Source organism: Cervus canadensis, chromosome 2 (genome assembly GCF_019320065.1).
Source record: "Cervus canadensis isolate Bull #8, Minnesota chromosome 2, ASM1932006v1, whole genome shotgun sequence".
In the NCBI taxonomy this organism is placed as follows: domain Eukaryota; kingdom Metazoa; phylum Chordata; class Mammalia; order Artiodactyla; family Cervidae; genus Cervus; species Cervus canadensis.
The window spans coordinates 30,405,869-30,424,933 of record NC_057387.1 but is presented as its reverse complement, the minus strand read 5'-3'; the positions used below and the strand labels follow the sequence as shown (position 1 = coordinate 30,424,933).

Below are 19,065 nucleotides of genomic sequence, written 5' to 3'. Positions count from 1 at the left end.
CTCCTGTGCTTGTGGAAAGGCGTGGGCTTCCCCATGCCCTCCTTATACACACACCCCTTATTCAGCCGTGGCCCAGGGTCTGGGGATGGGCTGAAATCTCAAAGGCAACAGAAGGCAGTGGGGTGGGAGTTTGCCGCTCTGCTCCTGCTCCCAGGAGGGCTGGGCTTTAATACCTGTGCTGGAGCAGTGCTGTGCCAAGGAAGCACACGAGCCTGGGGACACGAGAAACAAGGGCTTTATTGGCGGCATCTCTGGGGATCCTGAGGCCCCAGTGCCAGCCAGATCCATGCAGAATGTTCAACTGAGGTCTTTGGGGGCAGTGAAGGAATGTCAGATGGATATCCTGGTCTCCTCCCTCAGGCCCCCCCCTGCTGTTACCTCCAGCCGGGTAGCAACACACACTCTCTCTCTGTCCAGGAACTCTCCCCTCCCCCACCAGCCAGGGCCTACCACAGCCTCTCCCAACCACAGGCCTGTCAACCGTGCTCCAGGCCCTCTTGCTTCTTCATCGTCCTTTCTTGGGGGAAGGGACCCCGCCTGGCCTCTTTCCCAGGGGCCCAGCACTGGGGCCTGGCCCTTTTGGGTTCAGTCACATTTTTGTCTCTGGGATTCAGACCCAAACAGCTGTGTTAATATCAAAGCCCGAGGGTGAGGATTCCAGGGCCTTGGGGCAGCTGGTGGAAGTGTTCTCCCCTCTTCTGGGCTCCGAGGCAGCTGGGAAGGGGCAATGTCCAGACCCCTTGGAATGGTTCCGCTTCTTGACCTTCTGGGAGCGTCCAGCTCGGGGCTCAGAGGCCGTGGGTGTCACCCAGCCTGGCTTCTCCTTCAGCAGCCGGTCGCGGTCAGGCCTCACGCTACGTAAGAACTTCCTGAAGATGTTTGCTGTCAGGGCGAACCTGCGGCCCAGCTCCCGAGGCTGGCCCCTCCCTCCTCTGGGCTCTCCCGCCTCCCCTGTCTCACCCTTCTCGCCACCCTTCTCCAGTTCTGGCAAGTCCAGCCAGTTGCCCACCAGGTCCGCAAAAACGTTGTCGCCTAACACCAGAGGCTGTCGGTTCCGGCCCCGGGACATCAACGTGGAGGTCCAGTCATCGGGTTCCGCCAGCTCTGGCCCCTGCTGGGCACAGGTCTGGGGCTCTGGCAGCGGTGTCCTGGGCGGGGTGGCCAGCTCCCTCCCACACACACTCCTAGGCGACGGAAACTTGGCGCTGCTGGTGCTGCCAAGAGAAGCTTGGTTGGAGGGGGAGCAGGACCCCTCCCACTGAGGGGGCTCGAGCTGTGTCCGGGGGCTTTCGGGAGAACCCGGGGCAGGACCCCCTCCAGAGATCTCCAGCTGCTCCAGGGCCGTCTGCACCTGCAGGAGCTTCAGTTCTTGCAGCGCCCCCATCATACAGTTCATCTGATCCTGCAAGCCATCACCCACTTCCTTCATGGACATCTGCAGGGGAGAGAGCACAGGGCCCGTGAGCCAGGGGAAGGGCTGCTCCCCAAATATACACCGCCAGGGTCACTCCAGCCTGCCACTGACCCCGCCTCTGTCCGGCCTAGATAGTGCAGATCAGGACTGGGAGAGGAGGGGTTTTAACACAGATATGGCTAGATTAAGGAAATAATATTAATGGCAGCTGACTTGCTAAGACAGGCACTGTCCTAAGCTATATATAGGTATACACATATGCATATGGATAAATTAATCAAAATTTAATCTCTCCAACTACTCCATGAAAAGTGAAAGTGTTAGTTGCTCAGTTATGTCTGACTCTTTGTGACCCCATCCATGGACTGTAGTCTGCCAGGATCCTCTGTCCATGTGATTCTCCAGGCAAGAATACTGGAGTGGGTTGCCATTTCCTCCTCCAGGAGAATCTTCCCAACCCAGGAATCAAACCCAGGTCTCTTGCACTGCAGGCAGATTCTTTATTGTCTGAGCCACCAGGAAGCCCACTCTATGAGGTAGTGACTAATACTGTTCCTATTTTACAGATGAGGAAACTGAGGCACATAAGTAACTTGCTCAAGATGACATAGATAGTAAGAGGTGGGGCCGAGATCAGTTTGAGGATACAAAAACTTCTGTGTCCATCTGTGTTCTCTGTGTCTCTGCCTGCTTCTCTTGAGCCTTCATGAAACGAGGATGACGATGACAATAACAGTTTGTGAGCAGTTACTGTGAACAGGACTTGAGCTAAGTATTCTGTGCCCACCATCTCGTTTTATCTTTATATTAGCCCTAAGAAGTTGGTATTATAATTCTCATGTTAACATATGCATTAACCACAATGCAGCGTGAAGTAACTTGCCTAAGGTTACCCAGCTCATGTTGCTGGGATTCGAAGCCAGGACATCTTACTCCCAATGCTAGGGTCCTAACCACCAAGCACCACCTCAGGAGGGCTAGGCAGTGGAAGAGGATTGAGAGGAACGTTAGGGGAAGAGGAGGAGCTCAGAGAGTAGGCCTGAGGTTTCATTTCACTGCTGTTCACATCTGACTGGTCAAGAGAGAGATAAGGAGTCAGGAAGCTTCTGTTTGGCCGAGACCCCTGCCCAGCTCTGGGGCTTCCCAGGTGGCACAGTGATAAAGAACCTGCCTGCCAATGCAGGAGAAAAGGGTTCAATCCCTGGGTCAAGAAGATCCCCTGGAGAAGGAATGGTAACCCACTCCAGTATTCCTGCCTGGAAAATTCCATGGACAGAGGAGCCTGGTGGGCTGCAGGACATGGGGTCACAAAGGGTTGGACACAACTAAGGAATTGAGCATGCATGCACGCTGCCCAGCTCTGCCCAGCCCTTCTCTCCCTTCCAAACACCTGTCCTCTCTCAGCTGCTCTCAAGACTTGGCTCCAGAGCTCTTCTTGTCGTCTTGGCCCAATTGGCTACACTGCCCTCGCCAAGAGTGGGGACAGGGTCCCCAGCCCGTTGTGGGTGTCTAAGGCTCGAGCCCCAGGTGCCAGCTGGAAGGGGCTGAGAGACTCACTTGGGTGAGGGCCCAGTTTGGAGGCTGGGCAGGGGATGTTGCGTCTGATAACATTCACAAGGTTCCCGTCCCCGGGGCCCAAGCTGCCTTGGTCCTGCCAGCTCCCTCTCCAGATCTGCTCAAGTTACAACGGCAAACCTCATGTGAGCGGACCATCTGTTTCTTAAGTCCCCTGGAGACCCACAGGGATCATCTTACCTCCCAGCCGTGTCCTAAGGCAGAGAGCTCAGCCCTTGGGGTGCAGGGGTGGGGGGCTCAGAGGGAAGGCGCAGAGTCTCTGCAGCACTGTGCCAGCAGCTGACCCTCTCGGGCTTAGGGGTCAGACCCGCCCCTGCCAACTTTGACTTTGGTAGGGGTTAGGGGCCCTGGCCGGGCTTCCCTGGTGGTCAGGCTCTCCAGAGCCAGCGGTGCTAACGGACAGTGGAGGAAGCCAAGGAGGCCTTGGCTGAGTAAAGAACTGCCCACACTCAGCACCTTGCCCAAGAAAGAGCAAGAAATGGTGGTCGGGCCTGACAGCCTGGGGTCTGCCAGGCTGCTGGGCAAACCTGCTCCATCTGCGTGGTGGCAGCATCAGCTAGAGACACAGCCGTGGTGTGGCCCCCACGTGCAGGCAGCCCCTTGCTCTGTCTCCTGTGGCTGCCACCTTCCTGACTCCTTCCTTTGAGGGGCAGCTTGGCCACAACTGGAAGAGCAGAGTCAGGAGACTCTAAGCCCTGAACCAAACTCCTCAAGGTCCCTTCCCGGCAAACTGCTGCTCTGACTTTCCTATTTTTGTCCCCTCCCTGTACACTCACCCCAACCTGGAGCCTTGGGGTCAAGTTTGGCTTTTCCACCCTGGCTCCTGTCCCCAGATGCCGCACATCTGTCCTTCCACTCTCTGCAGTGCAGCAGGAGCCTCCTCGCCGGCCTTCTGGCCACCAAACCACAGAACTCCAACCCTCAGAAGCATAATCTGCTCCCATATACACCCCAAGCTTCGATCGAACCTCTTCCGTGACACTTAAAATGCTCACCCCTCTCAGAACTGCCCCAGCTCTTCTGTGCGTATAAGTGCTGCGTCTTTCATGAAACATTCATTGAGCATCTACTTCTTGGGGGCAGAGACTGAGGTCTGCACATCAGTGTGTTACCCCAGAACCCAGCCAGCACCTCTGCACTTGCTACATATCCATAAAATGGATGCGGAGTACCCCGAGTCACCCCTCCTAGACTGCTTGCTGCCCTCAGACGATCAGTCGCTACCCAGGGAGAAAGAGTCAGGGACGCTTCTCCAGGTTTCATTTCACCAAGAGGCAGGGAGTCGGAGCTCGCAGGCTTCCTTCCAGAAGGCTGAACACAGTCCAGATCAGAGGCGGTGGGAGGAATGAAATGACCCCATTCAATTTCTTCCAGTATGGAAAAATCCTTAAGAAATAACTCTGATATTTTGTACCTTCTTTTCCAGTGAGAATGAATGTGTGGGTAATGTACGAACTCAGGGCTGCCCATTAAAAAGAGGCCCCATTTAAGTAAATAAGAGCTGAAGTTACAGCCCTATGGAAAATGATGGTGTTCTGGTTAAGATCCTGGGTACTGGAGACAGATGGAACAGGGTTCAAATCCCAGCTCTGCCGTGTAATCTGGGCAGGCTATTTAAAGTGTGTCTTTTAATTTCTGCATTCTTTAAAATAGGAATAAGAGCTCCTTCCTGGTCCAGCTTTGAACAGATGACATGATGTAATGTGTGTTTATGTGTGGCTGTTTTCTTAGTTTAGGACTTCCTAAGAACTTCCGCACATTTCTTCTCAGTGAACCTTAACACAAAGTAGTGACAGAATTCTGTTCATCTAACTGGCCCGATCAAGGAGAAACGTCTCGTCCGGTCCCTTCTCCCACTGTGGCCCCACGCAGAGGAAGGAGAGGGGAAGGAAAGGGAAGCCTCAGCAACCCCCTGCCCACCGTTCAGCCGGATTCAGTCAGCTGGCCATGGAGCCCTGACACTGCAGGGCAAGAGGCAGCTGTGAGGGGGCTGAGAATGGAAGAAGGAAGGCCGAGGCTGGGAAACAGGGAGGCCAGGGGGCGTCGGGGAGGTCAGAGCATCCGCTGGGGCCTGACTGTGAGGCGAGCTGCCACTCCCAGCAGCCCCAGGGGAGTGATGTCACCCAAGGAAGGGCCAGAGGGCAGGCTGCTGTCTTCCCCAGAGCGTGGGACGTGATCAGATCCCAGGGTGTCTCTTGCTGAAGAGCAACAGGAGAGAGCAGTGCTGGGTGGCTGTAAAAGAAAGGGGCTGAGTCTGAGAGAATCCTGAGCTAGAAATGAACAGTGAGTCCCCATCTCCAAGATGCGGGTGCTGACCTCCTCTCTAGTCTCCACTGCCGAATCACACCCGACTTCCCCCAGGGCTCAGGCAGAGAAGTCACACGCGTGTGTGTGCTCAGTCGTGCCCAACTCTTTGTGAACCCTTGGACTGTAGCCTGCCAGGCTCCTCTGTCCATGGGATTCTCCAGGCAAGAATACTGGAGTGGGTTGCCATTTCCTCCTCCAGGGGATCTTTCTGACCCAGGGATCAAACCTGGGTCTCTTGCGTCTCCTGCATTGGCAGGCGGATTCTTTACCACTGAGCCACCCTGGGAAGCCCTGGAAAAGTTGCAAGAGGGTCTAATTAGTTCTGATTAGTGGGAATGGCTCTAACAGTCACTATTTTCTTTCTCCACCCCAGCTCACACACACTCCTACATGCCTGTACACACGTGTATGCACACATGCACAGAGGTAGCCTGCTCCCCCACCCAGCACAATACCCATGACAAGTGTATCCTGTGTGAATCCTTTCTGAGAAAGGTCTCACCGCCTCCTCGCATCCACACCACCCCACAGTCCATCTCCCGCCCCCAGCACTTCCTCTAAAAATGTCTTTCTTGTCAAACTTTAGTCTCTCCTGCTGCAGTCTAAACCAGCCTTGGCTTCCTCCCTGCATCAGAGCTGGATGCCTGCGGGGCAAGCCAGTGTGTATAAGGAGCCCCATGCCGTCCTGTGGGGACCTGGCTGCTCCAGCCGCCTGACTCGGCCACTCAACATGATGCGGACTCACCAACCTTTTGTACTTCGGTCTGAGTGTAAAATGATAACCCCCGCATGTGTACACACTTGCTCCGTCTTCTACGTGACCGTGACCACAATTACTAGGAGGCTGTCGAGGCAGGTGGAGTCATCCCCACCTAATGGGCTAGGAAACTTGGGATCTGGGAGATTTGTTTTCCCCCTCAGTGTTTGCCCGAACACAGTTCCCTAGACTTTCCGTCATGATTTCATCATATCTATAAATTACCTCGGCTCCTATTTAATACTTTAATCTGTTCATGTGAATAAATGTTTTTATATGGAAATTTATATGAAATGTATATCACTTTCCATAAACAGACGGTAACACTTTCTTTCTCTATTTAAAACTAAGCTTTTCAGCGGAGTATCTCCTGATATCTCGGGCACCTCCAGTGGAAACACTGATCCATAGACTGAGGTTCCGAGGTGGATTAGGGGGAGGACTGGGATGCCACGCCTGGCCTGAGCTTTCCATGTCATCATAATCCCTGAGTTCGCAGCCTCGTGGGATTGTTGGGAGAAGAAACCAGGACTGTCAGTGCAATGTGTGAGGGCAATTTTATCATCACACAGGGAGGAAGAGCATGAAGTCTTGGAGGGACTCCAGGACCCAATTCAGTTCATTTTCACGGAAGGCATCTCTTTACTGACTCATCTGAAAGGGGAAAAGAGGAATTGCCTGCCTGGGGCTGAAGGGGAAGAGGCTGCTGGGAGGCCAAACCCCACCATGCTGGCCCTCCAGCCCCGAGCGCTCAATGGGGTAGTGTGGGGTCAGCTGTCCATGGACAGCTCCCCCCACCCCTTGGCACTGGCTGGGCCTTTTGTGGTGTGGGAGGAGTGAGGATGGGAAAATGTGACACCAGAATCCTCGGCAACCTTCCCAAGCCCTCTCCTCGGCCCCTGACTGATCCCACAGCTGTGCCCTGCATCTATCCATCTCACGCCCTCTCCCAGCTCAGCCGGAATCCTTTGACGCAGGCTCCAGCTTTGCCCATAGGCCTGGCAGTGTGCCCCGCTTCGCTCCCCCCACCCCCATTACTCACAAGATCCCCACACAGTTCCTTTCAACCCCTCTGGAAGCTAGAAGGGGGTTCAGGGCCGGAAGCGGGAAAAGCCCCACTTTTGCCAAGTGGCCCATTCTGCAGCTGAGTGAATAGGGACCTTCACAGCCCCCTGCTCTTGGCTGGAACTCTCAACAGGAAGGTAAAGCAGAAACTGTGCCAAGAACTGGAGGAGGGATGGGTGTGAAATGCATGAGCCCACTTTCCCAAATGAACGATCTACTGGGGGGCCTTGTGCCCGGGCAAGAGGCAGACGGACTGAGAGGGGAGCCCAGTCTCGCCCCTGTAGGGAGCTCAGCTCCCAGCCTCACTTTCCCCTTGTCCAGCTTTAGCCCCTCTCCATTGCAGCCAATCAACCCAACCTTGGGCATCCAAGGAAACCCAAAAAGCTATCTTCCTTTTCTCCTTTCAGGTTTGGGTCTTCATACTCTACTGCGTGGACTCTTGTAGTAACCGTCTAACTTATCTTCCTGCCTCAATTTCCTCCCTCTCTTGCCATTTCCACCCCCTACCACCTCCTAGATCCCAGGGTACATCTCTAATCACGCTGCTCTGTAACACATATGGAAAAGATCAGACTCTTCAGCACGGCATTCAACCCCCTGACCCCCACCACCACGACCGTAATCTGCTCTCAACAGCTCTTTCAGCCCTGTTCCCATTCTCTACATATACCCCATTTTCGAGCCAAACTCAAGTGAGTCTTCAAATCTCCCCTCTAGACAGTCTTCAAACACTCCTATGCTTTCTATCACTGCATCTTTTGGTCACATCACTTCATCCTCTGCCTGAAATGCTGTTTTTCTCCTGTTCCTGTCCCTATTTATCCCTCAAGGTGTGATTCAAATGTCACCTCTTCCATGAAGCCTTCCCTGATCTGCTAGCTGGAGGGAATCTCTCGCTCTGAGCACTGAATGCATGCCTCTCATCAAGCACGTATCCTCTGTTTCTGTGCAAGAGATCTGCGTGCATGTGCTAACTCTGAGTGTGAGATCTGCAGTCAGACTGGCTGGGTTTGAATCCTAGCTCTGTCACCTATCAGCCCTATCCTGTGGCCAAGTCACTTCACCTCTCCATGTCTCATTCATCAAATGGGAATAACAGAACTACAACTTTTCAGGGTTGCTCTGGCAACTGACACAATACATGAGCTATCTGGCATATCATATCAAAAACTGTGAATCAATATTAACAGTTAATAATTATATTAACAGTTAATAATGTTATTATTATCACTCCTATTAAACTGTTAATTCTCAGAAGGTTAGGGTCTGTTTATATTTGTAGCCACCATACTAGTGCCTGGCAAAGTGCTTTAAACATAGTATGAACTCAGTAAGTGTGTTCTGAGAATGAAAGACACATGTACGCCAGTCTGATCAGTTCATCATTGTGAGTTTACCAAGCGTCTACAGAACATCAGGTACTGTGTTATATGCTAGGGACATACAGCTGGGGAGGCACATAATCTTCACAGTAGCTGTATGCAGTAGGTATATTGTTTTTATTTTTATTATTATTTTATCTTAATTCCTTGGGATCTTAATTTCTTGACCAGGGATTGAATACACACCCACTGCAGGGGAAGCGCAAAGTCTTAACCACTGGACCACAGAGAAGTCCCTAAAGTAGGTATGGAAAAAAAAAAAAAGACATTTTACAAATGAGAAAGCCAAGGCACAGAGATGTCAAGTTATCGTCTAGGGTCACACAGAGCCAGGATTTGAGTTCAGTTGGACCTGGAGACCCCAAACCCTGTGCTCCATGCTCTTCCCACTGAACACACCACCCCACATAGTCTAGTCCAAAGTCGTCTCACCCTAGATCTAACCATCAAGGGCGATCACACTATGAGATCCTTTGCAGAAGCTGTTTTCTGCCTCAGAAAGTTTGCTCTTTTGCCCTAAGGGCTGAAGGCTGTTCCTAAATGTATCTCCTCTATCACCTTTTTATCTCCTCCTTATTCTGCCTTTATGCTCTGGTCCTCCTCCATGTACCAGAACCTCCTAAACTTCTGGCCACTAGTGGCCAGACAACTGCCTTCTAGGAACAAGTTGTCCTAGAAGGACCTTCCTGGCCCGAGAGAAGTCTCCCTGCTGCTTCACCATGCCTTGGCTAGGACTGACATTCCAGAAGCTGACTTTATCAACTTCCTCCTCCTCCTCCAGGAAGCCGTCCCAGCCTGACTATACTTGACTCACCCATTATGCACTCTATGTGCTCTTCTACACTGATGTGAACTCATGAGTGACACCCTCTGAACATCTTAGATCTGCTTCCTCTGTGTGCCTGTGTCTACCGCATTTGTTGGATGCCCTCAAGGGAGCAGCGTATAAGGAACAGCTGGTCCCAAGGCCAGTGTTCAGGCAGGGCCCCTCTTTGCTGCTGGAGTGGGGAGAGATATATTCCCTACTGAATAGTTACAGCCTGACCCTCTCATCCTAATGAAGAAGTGTGTCAGCTGCTGCTACTCTCCCGCTACATTTCAGCCCTGAAACCAGATCCCCATCCTCTTCCGAACAGGGGGAAAGGGCTAGTCCTCCAGACATCAACCTAACTAAGCCAGGATCCCCCAGTCCTCAGCCTCCCTCCAGTGCTCGCTTGTTACAATGCAAATTTTCTGCCTCAAAAAATTGGGAAATTCTGCTACTTCAGTTTTGCAGGAACAGACTCTTCTTGTCCAGATTTTCCAGGCCAAGGGCAGGGCCAGGATGCAAGAGAGGAGCTCAGAACACCTTCGACAAAGATAATTTCACAACTTATTCTTCATGTTTCCTTTTCCAGCAGCTTTAACCCACAGCATCTTCAGGACATATATTTCTTAAAGGGGATTTAATGGCATAAATGAACATAGAACTTGACTAGTATTACGTGAGTGCCATTCTCAACACTAAGTTAAGGCAAAGCCAAGCAACACACAGTCCCTCCTGGGTGGGAGGGGAAGATTCTGCCTGAGATGAACACACACACACACAAACACACACACACATACACACACACACTTTAAGCTCATCACATATACTAACTATAAGCCTTTCCCACCCCATCACAGACCTTCCTAACCCAGCCATGACCAAGCTGCACTGAATTCAAACCCCAAAATCCTTAGAGGAGCCAAAAGGCTGAGCCTGAGCTAACTCAGCTCCACTTTCTCCTTCACTCCCGTTGGGAAAACAGAGGAACTGCGATTTGGCTCTGTTACCTAAGCCCTGGGCTGAGGCGTCAGGGAGTGAACAAGACTCTGATAGCTCTGCCTGTCACTCTACTTGGTCTCCTTTCTGGGCAAACTGGCACTGGGGAGGGGGCGGAACACCATCGGTGGAGGAGGGTGCAGAGCTCTCCCATCTGAGTGTCATTCTGGGCCCCAGGCCAGGCATTTGACTTCCTCTCCAAGAGAGGCAAAGGCTGAAGCTGCTCAGACAAAGGGCCAAATGAAAGCTAATGGGGAGTTGGGTGACTTCAGCCTCTCCCCTTCCTCCTCCCGGAGACTGGGGCTCAAGTCCTTGGCAGGAGAGGGTGCAAATCAAGACCTGGAGCTCAGTTCTGTTCAGATTCCTGTTGCCTCTTTTATTCTCCTGGCATCCACAGGCTGTCTTCCTCCCCTCACCACCTCCCACCTAGGGTGCTGTAAAAAATGCAAATCAGTGGGATTTTAAAATTCAAGCCCATGCCAGGAACACCCACAAACCCTCTATTAAGGCAGATCCTGAGGTGGGTGGTGTGGTCCCAGATTCCAAGCAAAAAAAAGAGAATTTTGTTAGATTCTTTTCTTGACTTGAGTCTTGGACTTCAGACATCCTCTTGGTGACCTTGACCTTTCTCTCTGGTATTGGACAAAGGAATGGGAAAAGTCAGAATTGTGTATGTGTGGGCTGGGACCAGCCATCCCAAACTGACATGGAAAGCATGAGAAAATGATCATGGGAAGGGACATGATGGAGACTCTTCTGTCCCTCATCTAAGAAGCAATCCTCTGGTTAAAGTTCCCATCTGAGGGTCACCACAAAAAGGGCTTCAGAATGAAGTCCCAGAGAAATGACCACCGACCTGAGAAGGCAGGCCTGGAGTGGGACAGACAGAAAGAGTGCCTGGGCCACTTGACCATGAAGAATCAAAAAGGACACCTGCTGCTATAAGCTCCCCCTCCTCCCCAAGCTGGCCCCTGATACAATTGTCAAGTTCCCTCCTCAGTTTGGAGAGTGGGAGAGGCTGTCCTGGACTCTGGAGGGCCACGGGCTGACACTTTCTGGATCCAGGTCTGTTGTGAGCCTGGATGCCCCTGGCTCTGAAGAGTAAGAAAAAAAGGGAAGGGAGAAAAGTGAGACCGAAAAAAGGTCGACTCCAAGAGAAACAGACTAAAAGGGACAAAAAGAGACGGAGGCAAAGCCCCAGGAGAGCTTGGTTGACAGGGATGGGCGTGGGGGCCCAGGTGCGGGGACGTCCGTGATATCTATCTAAATTCTGGTGGTGGAAAGAACAAGAGAGGTGGCAGGTGTGAGAGGGTGGGATAGGAAGTGGGTGAGAAGCAACGTGCCGCCCCTCAACGGAGTTTCAGCGGGGCGCTCCTCTCCCCCTTGCGCGATTGCCATCCCCGCTCCCCACGCCCCCAGACGGTGCCACTACTTCCAGCCCCCGCAGCCCGTCCTCTGCACGCTCGCTCCGCACTCCCCAAGCCCAGACCTGACATCTGGCTGGGCCTCCGCTCTCCCGCTCGCGAGCTGCCAGGCGGCGCCCCTCCTCCCGCGCCGGGCCCTCCCCCGCGGGTCCAGCTGCCAGCCCCCTCCCCGCTGGCAGGCAAGCCCAGGCAGACAGCCGGCCGGGCCTGCCCCCGCAGCCGCGCCAGCCCTGCCAAGCCCGGCCGCCAGGGCTGGGGGGTGGGGGTGGGGGCGGCAGTGCCAGCTCCCCTCAAGCAAGCAGTCCCCGGCCGACCTCCTGCCCCGGACAGGGTTGGGGCCGCGCACCCTCCTCCCGGCTCCCGCGGCCCCGTGCGGCTCCCGCAGCCCGGCATCCGCGTCCCGGGTGCGCCCTCTTTGCTCCCTCAGGATCTCAGGACGCACTTCGGTCGGAGCTGGCTTGGCTCTCGGTCCCTCTCACTGGTTCCTGAATGCTTCCCTCTCACACAAGTTTGCTCGCAGCCCTTTTCCCCCAGGACAGGTCCTGTCCGCCGCCTGCTAGCCGCGTCCCCTCCTCTCCTCTCCGGACCTCCTCCGCCCCAGCCAGGTAGGTACCCTTCGGGGCGGAGCAGCCTTCCCGCACCCCGGCGCCCGCTCCGCTCTTACCAGCTCCTGTTTCAGGCGGCGTAAATAGCAGTCCATTTCCCTGCTCTTCTACCTCATGCGCCCATTGGCCGGGCTCGGCTCCACGAGAGAGTCCCGGGGTGGGATCACTGGTCCCACTGAACCGGCGCTCCGGACAGCCTGCGCTCCGCGCCTCTCGCAGCGCAGAGAAGAGGCTCGGCTCCCAGGTCTGGACTTGGAGACACTTCCCCTCCGCTAGCTGCGCGCGGTCCGTGCTGGGGGCGGAGGGAAAAGTGGGACAGCCTATGAGAACTCAGGGGGACGCCTTCAGCCAATGAGGAGAGCGCACAGGGGGCGCGGGCTGGGCGGCCGTGGGTGGACCCTGGGGCGGGTGTGTGCACAAGGAGGAGACCTCCGCTCCTGGGGGCCTAGGCTAGCACAGGCGACGCCTACCTGGCCCCTGGTCCGTACGGCGGAGGGGGGTATCGTCACGACAGACTGTACCGACGTCCCCCAACAAATTACGTGACCCCCCCCCCCACAGACAGCGCCCCGACTTAGGGATGGGCTCTGGGTATCAGTCTTGGAAGAAGCTGAGTGCCTCAGTGTCAACCCAGTTTCCCAAACTGATCAGAAAAGGAGCACCCTCCACCCCAAATGCCACTCGGCAGCTCCTTTGAATTCTGAACTGTTCAAAAAAGTGGACTTGGGAAGTGTGGGCCTACCTGACCTCCTAGTGTAAGGTCCTCCCCGTCCACTCCTCACCCCGGGAGCGGAGGAGCCGCCGCTCGGTCCATTCACGTATTTAACACGAAGCAAAGGAGGCTCTACTTAGTACTCCGGGTAGGGTTGGAGGTCTGCGTGCGGATACTGAATAAGACGCGCAAGCTCTCTAGCTTTAAGAACGAACATGGGGCGGCGGGACGGAATGGAATAAGACAAACAGGTTTGAAAAAAAAACACACAAAAAAAACAAAAACATAGACACTGCGATTTCAGGTAATGATTCTTTATGAAAACATAAAATAGGGTCATGGGATAGGGGCTGCTTTCAATAGGGCGGTTAGGGGTGGAGGAGCAAGCCTTGCTCTCCCCCAGTTATCCCAATTCTTGCTCTGGCCACTTGGAAAGCTCTCTGTTAAGTCGGAGAAGACAGAGGAAACTCAAAGATGCCACGATTCTATACAACAGACTAGGCCCAAGAACCGGAGGTGTGCGAGCTCCAGCCAGGCCCTGGCCCGTGGAGGTGCCGCAGGTGAATAGGAGAAGCGCCTGCAGGCCGACCCGGGCGCTCCTCCCAGCCGAACCCAGGACCCCCAACACCAGGCTCCGTGAGTGTTGGGGCTGCGGTTCCCACCCTGTGCCCAGGCACCGTGCCACGCGTCCTGACCCGGGTTGGGGAGGGGGGCGTGTTGCAGGGCACGAGAGTAATTAGCTCAATCAGAGACGTGTTGTTTCAAGGTAATTAACGCGAAAAGTTTGCCCCGGGCAGAATTTAGGAGTCTCCGAGTGAGAACCGTGTGAAGACGCGAGAAAGGGAGCAAAAAGCGAAGGCACAAGCTTCGGCTATTGTGATCAGTGCCGGCAAAGAGCGCCACTTCTGCTTACTATGGCGAGATGGGAGCGAAAGAGGTGGGAGGTTAGCCAGGAACATCCTTAGACGTGAAGACTGCAGAGTCCAGTGGGATGGCCTCCACTTAACCCCGGGCTCGCAGTTACAGTGGACCTTATCTAGGGTTCTCTGCCTAGCCCCGAGTGCCCCCTTTGGATGAAGCTGGGCAGCGGTAGTCGCTGGCTAGAGAAAAGGAAGAAGACGCACAGGCGGGTCAAAACCCGGTCCGAAGCCTGTGTCTGGATGGCATCACCAAGCTCAGATGCCCGCTCTCCCTTCACGGTCGCTACCCAGGATCCCGCGTGGGTCTGAGAAGCCGACCGCTGCGGGATGGAGCTGAGAATCTGCTGCCGCGTTTCCAACGTCGGCTGGGAGAGTCCCGAAAATGCATTTCCTTCCGCTCTCCCAGGTCCGCCACAGCCAGCGGCCAGAATGGCCCGGCTAGTCCACTCAGCGTCGCAGAGCCCGCTCCGGCTTCCCTGCAGTCGTGAGTCGAGATCCCCAAGGGGCCCCTTTGGAAAGGACCCGAGGAGATTTCAGAGTGGGAGCCACCTCCAAGGACAGAGCTGAGTACTCCAGCCCAGCTGAACTGGTTTTGAAGTTGAATCCTCTGGGATTGTCCATTAACATTTAGTCCAACGGGGAAGCTTTATGCGAGAGAGGGCAGGGAGGGGGGAGAAACACCACAAAATGGTTCTTCAACCCGGAGGGTTGTGCTTTGCTTTCCAGCACCCAATACAGCGGCAACTATGGGAGGCATAGAGTTTGTGCGTAGTGGTTGAAATAGTCTTGAGAATCAAGTTTCAGGTCTGATTTTTCTCCATCCCTGTGACCCATGGATTGGAATCCTCTTGGAAGTTAGTAGGAGAGTGGCTATGGTTAAACCTCCAAGAGATGCAGGCTGATCTTTTGGCAAGAATTCAGGACTGGGTAATTAGGCCTTCTACACTATGGACATGAACTTGGGCAAACTTCTGGAGCTGGTAAGGGACAGGGAGGCCTGGTGCTACAGTCCATGGGGTGGCAAAGAATCAGAGGCGACTGGGCGGACTGAACAGCAAACTGTTGATAACACAGTATGATCTTGGACAAATGCTTTCCTTTGACTGGCCTGTTTCCCTTACTTATAGCTTAAACATGTGAATTTAAAACTTTTACATTCGTTACAAAACTCTATTTTGATAATGATTTGTGAAGTGGTCACGGCAAAGAAGAATCCCTCTTAGAGATGAAGAATATATTGTTAGCAAAGCCAAAGATTGCATACCACCCACTTTCAAAGTCGAAGCTATGGCAAGAAAAAAAAAAAAAAGATAACCATAATCTTACTGCAGTGCTCAGGAGTTGCAGACAAGTCAGAAGTGCTAGTACTGTGGTTCCCACAGGATTCTGGAGGACAGTCACTGTCAAGCTCTGGAGTGCTTTTATGATCCCAGTATATTGCAGCTTTCTTGCTCCCCTGTCCCTGGGAAGAACATTACACCAGAGTGCAGGGCTCTCTCTGTCTTACCTGATTTCTGAAATGATAGATCTGTCACCTGAGCAGAGCAGGAGACAGGAGTAGGAAAAAGCACTGCCCTCCACTTTTTCTTTTTCCTCCTAAGTAGTAGAGAATAAAGCCTGTTGCCATGGTTGTGTAAACAAGAGATAAATATTCCTGGGCTGAGGATGGGGGTGTGGGGATAGGGGACATGATTCATTTTTGTTGAAGAGGAATCAAATGGTTCAGCCTCCTCCCTCCTGCCCCCCAAAACTCAGCCTGAGGGGGAGGTGAGATTACCTCATTGGAAAATAAAGAATAAATCAAAGGTGTTGAGATTGGATGTGAAGGTACTTTCTCAAAGCTGTCTAGAGCTGGGGTGGAAGCCTCAGAAGGTATCTCAGTTTTGCCCCCTGCTGGTAGGGATAAGTACTTTTCTTGAGGGAGCGAGTTGCAGCTCCTGCAGTTCCTAAGGGTGTAAAAAACTCCTGTGGTTTGCCCAGCCTCTCAGGGAAGGGGGTCCCCTCTGCCCCACTGCCAGAGCCTGAAGGTCCTGGCACTGATGACTGAACTCAAAGGGACAGGCAGAACCTGTTGTGTCCCGACAGAGCTCAGATCCTAAACTAAACAATGGAAACACTGCCATTCTTCTGGTTCCAGATCCTATGGTCCCCACCTGGACGTCTCCACCCACCAAGTCCTAGCCTGCTCTGGATGAGGCACTGCTGAGTGAGGCTGTGCCTATCTCATCTCCACTGGCAACAGAAGAGCCAGGGAGCTCATCCTGATGTGAGGAAAGAGATACATGGCCACACGCAGTCTAGAAACCTCATTATGACATCACCCTCCCAAGGGCGGGGTCCATGTCCCCATTGCGTTCATGCCTCCACCCCTTGTGGCTGCCAAGAGCATTATCCCAATCCCCCTCCCCGCTCCCCCCATGCCTTCTGAGCATCAACAGGAAAGGCTGACCCTAGAGATAAACATGTGCTGTTGGAATGTGTTCAGATATCACTGCGGAACTGTTTCTCTCCAGGCAGAGGACCTCTCCTGGCAGGCAGGCCCAGAGGTGCTGAGCAGAGACTGTGTGTCTGGTGTGAATGCTTGAATGGTGGGGGAGGAACTGGACAGAGGCCTAACTCTTCTTAAAATAATCTCTCAGTTTTCATGACATCTTCCTCTGTCCACCTTAGACAGAAGCCTCTTCAATTCCAACACCAGGGGAGACAGCAGAGAGATGAAGTGGCCTGTATGTTGGGAGCTATCTAGGTTCCAAAAGAAAGATTCACTTTGGGATTTAAGTAAAAACTTTTTTGACTGGGTGGCAGAATCAAAGACTCTAGTCATAAGGAACTCCTTAGTGTTTACTGTCTTCAAACATAGAGTATCATTCTCCCTGCTTACAGACAGAGCAACTGAGGCCCAAAGAGATTCATCTTTATGGTGATATAATAAACTCTCCCTGTTTCCAAGGTAACCTTTTCCTACTGCCCTCCTCTGCAGAAAGCAGGAGACAAGTGGATTACAGGGATGATGAACCACTGAAGGAGTGAGTCCTGGTACTTTCCCATCTGCAGAAAAGCCATCACTCTTACACAGAGTGCTAACTTAGATGCTACTCCCAGAACCATCACTTCTTTACAAATTCCCTGGGCTCTGAGACCAGGTTCTCAGTTTTACAGGCACTGAAATTTTGAGGGAGGAACACAGGAAGGTGTTGGAGGAAGCAGTAGTGGGATAGTAGTTTGAGAAAACTCCCATGAATGAACGGACTATGTCACCTGAAAAATTCAGAAGGAATTGTAAGTGCAAAATTAGACTAGTCTGAATACTGAGCAGTTTAGTCAATGGACTGCTCCCCACCCCTATTAGGAATTATTTGCAGTTATGGGCCTGTGCTTATGGTGCCTAAGCAATGGTCTCATTTCTGTGGAGAAGTAAACATTTCCATTTTGCAAACATTGGCTGGAAAAGCAAATATTTTTCAACTGCAAAGAACACCTGAAGAATGTCAGGGCAGAGCGAAGGGAAGTACTTATGGAATTTGTGCAAACTGATGCTGGTTGATGCAAACTGGGAAGGAAAGTGACCAGCTCCCTGCACTCTCTGGGGGATATTCTGACATGTCTGACTCCCTGGAGGCCCAGTGCTGACTTCCCTATAACTTCACATGGCCTGCAACTCAGGGTGAAAGCTGGTTTTATTACACACAACTTGGCCCTCTCCACCAGTTTCTGGAAGCTGTAAGCAAGGACCAGGCATTGGCCCCTTGCCAGGGGGAGATTTGTCAGCAAGAGAGAAAGAAGTCTACTGGCTTCTCCCCCTGAGGCCATGGGGTGAGGAGAAGAAGAGGTCACGTTTCAGGTTTGGCTTACTGCGCATTTGCTTCCACCAGGCTGGCTCCTAAACCTCCTTGGTCTTTTGCAGGTGCTGGAGGACTGTCTTCACACTGACCGGACATCAGCCTGGGGGTCCAGTTGAAGTTTCAGCCTTGAGATCCTGAGGGGAACCAGTGTCAAAGGTGACAGCTGCTTCTGTGAGGGGTTCTGCTTGGCCAGAGAGGCTGGGCCATCTCCCAGAGGGTTCATGGGGATGCGGGTGGGGTGTGCAGGGACTCAGTCTGTACGAAGAGAGAGCCTCTAGTTCCCAGAGTGGAAAGGCAATGAGGCTAGGAAACACTGTTGTCACTTAACAAATGAAGATACACATGAAAGAATAGGAGCTGAACATGCAAAGGAGTTCGGGTTTTTTTTTTATTGCCCTCCCTCCTCCCTGCATTTGGACAGGTTTTCTTTGCTGTGATTATTCCTCATGAATCATCATCCATAGAAAGTGACTGAGGCAATGGAGAGTGAATAATGAATCCCCTAAATGGTCTTTTGTGTCTCTGCCTGGAGGGTTTTGGAAATAACTTGCATGTTAATCTCTCTGACTTAGAATCATAGAATTTGGGAGCTGAAAAAGATCTTATAGATAATCAGAGAATTGTGACCTTGTGGAAAGACCCAAAATCAAGCTCTATGGGTCTGAATCTCCAGTCTTATCACTAAAAATAGAGCGAGCTACCATTTGTTGAAGGCTTTCCTTGTGTCAGGCACTCATCTGTTCTTCCCAAGCCCTCAGAAGCAGGACTCCTATTGCTCCATTCTGCAGATGAGGAAGGGGATGGGGAGCCAGAACTCCTCTCAGGTCACGCAGAGGCTCTGGCTTCAGTTCAGGACCCATGCTCTCTTGTCACCCCACTGCCTCACTGTGTGGCCTCAGACTAGTAATTTAACCTCTTTGGGTCTCAGTTTTCTCCTCCGTGACCTCTAAAGTTTGAGAGTCTGCATTTCCCACACAAGCATGTGGTTTTACAAACCAAGAGAGCGCAGCACAGAAATGTTGAGTGATTTGCCCTAGGTCACCCAGCTTGCTGATAGCAAAAATCAGCATAGGAACCCAGGTCCCGCGAACCTCCCTCTTCTTCCCCTCCTCTCCCCGCCCCACCCAAGACCTCTTTTCCTTCCATCACACTTTGGCAGGTATTTCTAGAGGAATCCAACTCCTTGCCTTGGAGATCTATGATTTCAGATGGATAGGTTGGAGGCGTTGGGTTTGGATGTGGCCAGTCACAATACCAA

The 19,065-nt window shown here is 52.8% G+C and overlaps 1 protein-coding gene and 1 long non-coding RNA gene across 3 annotated transcripts; one reads left to right on the top strand and one right to left on the bottom strand.

The window, feature by feature from the left end:
* Positions 1-219: 219 nt before the first annotated feature.
* Positions 220-12,615, bottom strand: INKA2 (inka box actin regulator 2). Of its 2 annotated transcripts, XM_043460330.1 has the most exons (3): positions 12,393-12,615; positions 3,985-5,221; positions 220-1,435 (listed from the first exon to the last, which is right to left on the bottom strand). In XM_043460330.1, the coding sequence occupies exons 2-3, from the start codon at positions 4,042-4,044 to the stop codon at positions 611-613; spliced, it is 885 nt and encodes a 294-aa protein (XP_043316265.1). In that variant the 5' UTR covers positions 4,045-5,221; positions 12,393-12,615; the 3' UTR covers positions 220-610. The 2 variants fall into 2 exon arrangements, with proteins under 2 accessions (XP_043316265.1, XP_043316266.1); XM_043460331.1 differs by lacking the exon at positions 3,985-5,221.
* On the top strand, positions 11,701-18,314 carry LOC122436538. Its single transcript, XR_006268037.1, has 3 exons — positions 11,701-12,333; positions 16,103-16,231; positions 17,870-18,314. It is a non-coding gene; the product is annotated as an uncharacterized LOC122436538 (long non-coding RNA).
* Positions 18,315-19,065: the final 751 nt, after the last annotated feature.